The sequence below is a fragment of the Fonticula alba genome (genome assembly GCF_000388065.1).
Source record: "Fonticula alba strain ATCC 38817 unplaced genomic scaffold supercont2.2, whole genome shotgun sequence".
NCBI lineage: Eukaryota > Rotosphaerida > Fonticulaceae > Fonticula > Fonticula alba.
The window spans coordinates 1900570-1902265 of record NW_009242972.1 but is presented as its reverse complement, the minus strand read 5'-3'; the positions used below and the strand labels follow the sequence as shown (position 1 = coordinate 1902265).

Here is a 1696-nt window from a genome sequence, read left to right as displayed (position 1 = left end):
CTGCTGTCCCGCTCCTGCCCCGCCGCTGCCCTTGACAGGCGCATCATCCAGCGCACCCCGGCGTACATCCAGCGCCTGATGGATGCCCGGCAAATTGTGGCCGCGGCCGACGTCCTGCACATTGCCCTTAACCAGACCAGCTCCGACGAATTCTCCGAGCTGACGGCCCTGCAGAAGCTCCATTCGTCGCTGGGTGTGCTGTCCTCGGTTCGTTCTCCGGCCCCCCGCCCCCCTCTTCAGCGCCAGGCCGCCCAGGCCTCGGCCCTTCCTCATGTGCTGACCGGCCCTCGGCCATGGTCCCTTCCCCGGGCGCCGGCCCGTGCGCCCCCCCCCCCCCCCCTCGACGATCTCTCCCTCCGGCCTCATTGCAGGACCTCTTCAACACCATCCTCGAGGAGTTGATGGGCATTCTCTTCTTGACGGACCGCACCACCAGCGAGGAGGCGATGCAGTTCTTCGCCGAGTGCGCCACGCGGGAGGCGGCCCTCCTGGATGCCGAGGTGGCCACCACCTCGGCCCTGGCCTCCTTCATGTCCACCTCGTCGGCGGCGCGGGCGATGGCCGGATCGGCGGCCGGCTCGCCGGCCGGATCGGCCCCCTCCTCGCCCGGGGTGGACGCCGAGTTCCGGACCAGCCTCCTCCTGCGCACCAATAGCATCATGGCCCCGGGCGGGGGTGCCGGCGGGCCGCGCGGCGGTCGCAATGTGGCGGCCCTCTACTCGGCGTCGCATGGGCTCACGGCCGGCGGCCGGGACACCGATCGCCGGCGGCCCATCGGCCGGGCCGAGTTTGACACCGGCCCGCCGATGCGCAATGCCGCGCACCTGACCGACGACGTGGAAAAGCGCCACTCGCGGCAATTTGCCAGCGTCCTGAAGATGCTGAACCAGCAGCGGGCCGATGGCGGGCCGGATGCCCCGCGCGGGGCGGTCCTCCCCTCGGCCGGCGCGGGACCGGCCCCGGCGCCGGCCGACGAAGAGGAGGACATCGATGCCATCCTTTTTGGGGAATGCGCCGTCATCGACCTGGCCCCGAGTGTGCATGACGCCTCGGTGGCTGCCATCGAGGCCTCCGCGCGGCAGCTCCTCAGTGAATACCAGGCCACGCCGGACACCTCGCAGGCGACCAACTCCGCGGCCTTCCGCCAGCTGGGCCGCGCCCATGACCCGGCCGGTGCGCGCCTCCCCATGCCGTCCCCCCGCGCCCCGCTTGCCCTGCTCCTCCCTCCCTGCCTACCTTGGCCGCTGGTCTCCCGGCTGGCCGCATCGGCGCTGGCTCACCCTTTCGCCCTGCATCCCGCCCCCCTCCTCCCGCCCCTGGACCCGGTCTAGCCACCGAGTTTGACTGGTGGATCAGTTGCCCTCTGCGTGCGCGCATCCGATCGCTCATCAAGTCCTCGGCCAAGCTCGGCCTATTGGACTATCTGGTGGAGAAGCTGAATCAGTCCCTGGAAAAGAATGTCTTCCAGATGATGGAGCACGCCATCCAGCTGGCCGACCAGAAGTGCGTGCGGCGGTTGGTCGTCTTTTGGTTGCCGTTCCTGCCTCGCGCCCTGGCCTGTGTCCCCCCTTGACGCGGCCCATCCTTCGGACACTGACCCGCGCCAATGCTCCCGCCTCCCGCGTATGTCCTTTTGTGCCCCGTTCTCCTGTGGCCGCCGATCTGCCGCGCTCTTCCCCCCCCCCCCCCCCCCCCC

The 1696-nt window shown here is 70.5% G+C and overlaps 1 protein-coding gene across 1 annotated transcript in view; it reads left to right on the top strand.

Moving 5' to 3' along the window:
- The window catches only part of H696_01425 (hypothetical protein), a gene marked incomplete at both ends in the record, with an annotated part of 12616 nt that overhangs the window by 5931 nt on the left and 4989 nt on the right, over positions 1-1696 (top strand). Inside the window, 3 exons of the mRNA XM_009495321.1 lie at positions 39-207; positions 372-1173; positions 1332-1507. Of these exons, the coding sequence (XP_009493596.1) occupies positions 39-207; positions 372-1173; positions 1332-1507 (1147 nt within the window). The remainder of the gene's footprint in view (positions 1-38; positions 208-371; positions 1174-1331; positions 1508-1696) is intronic.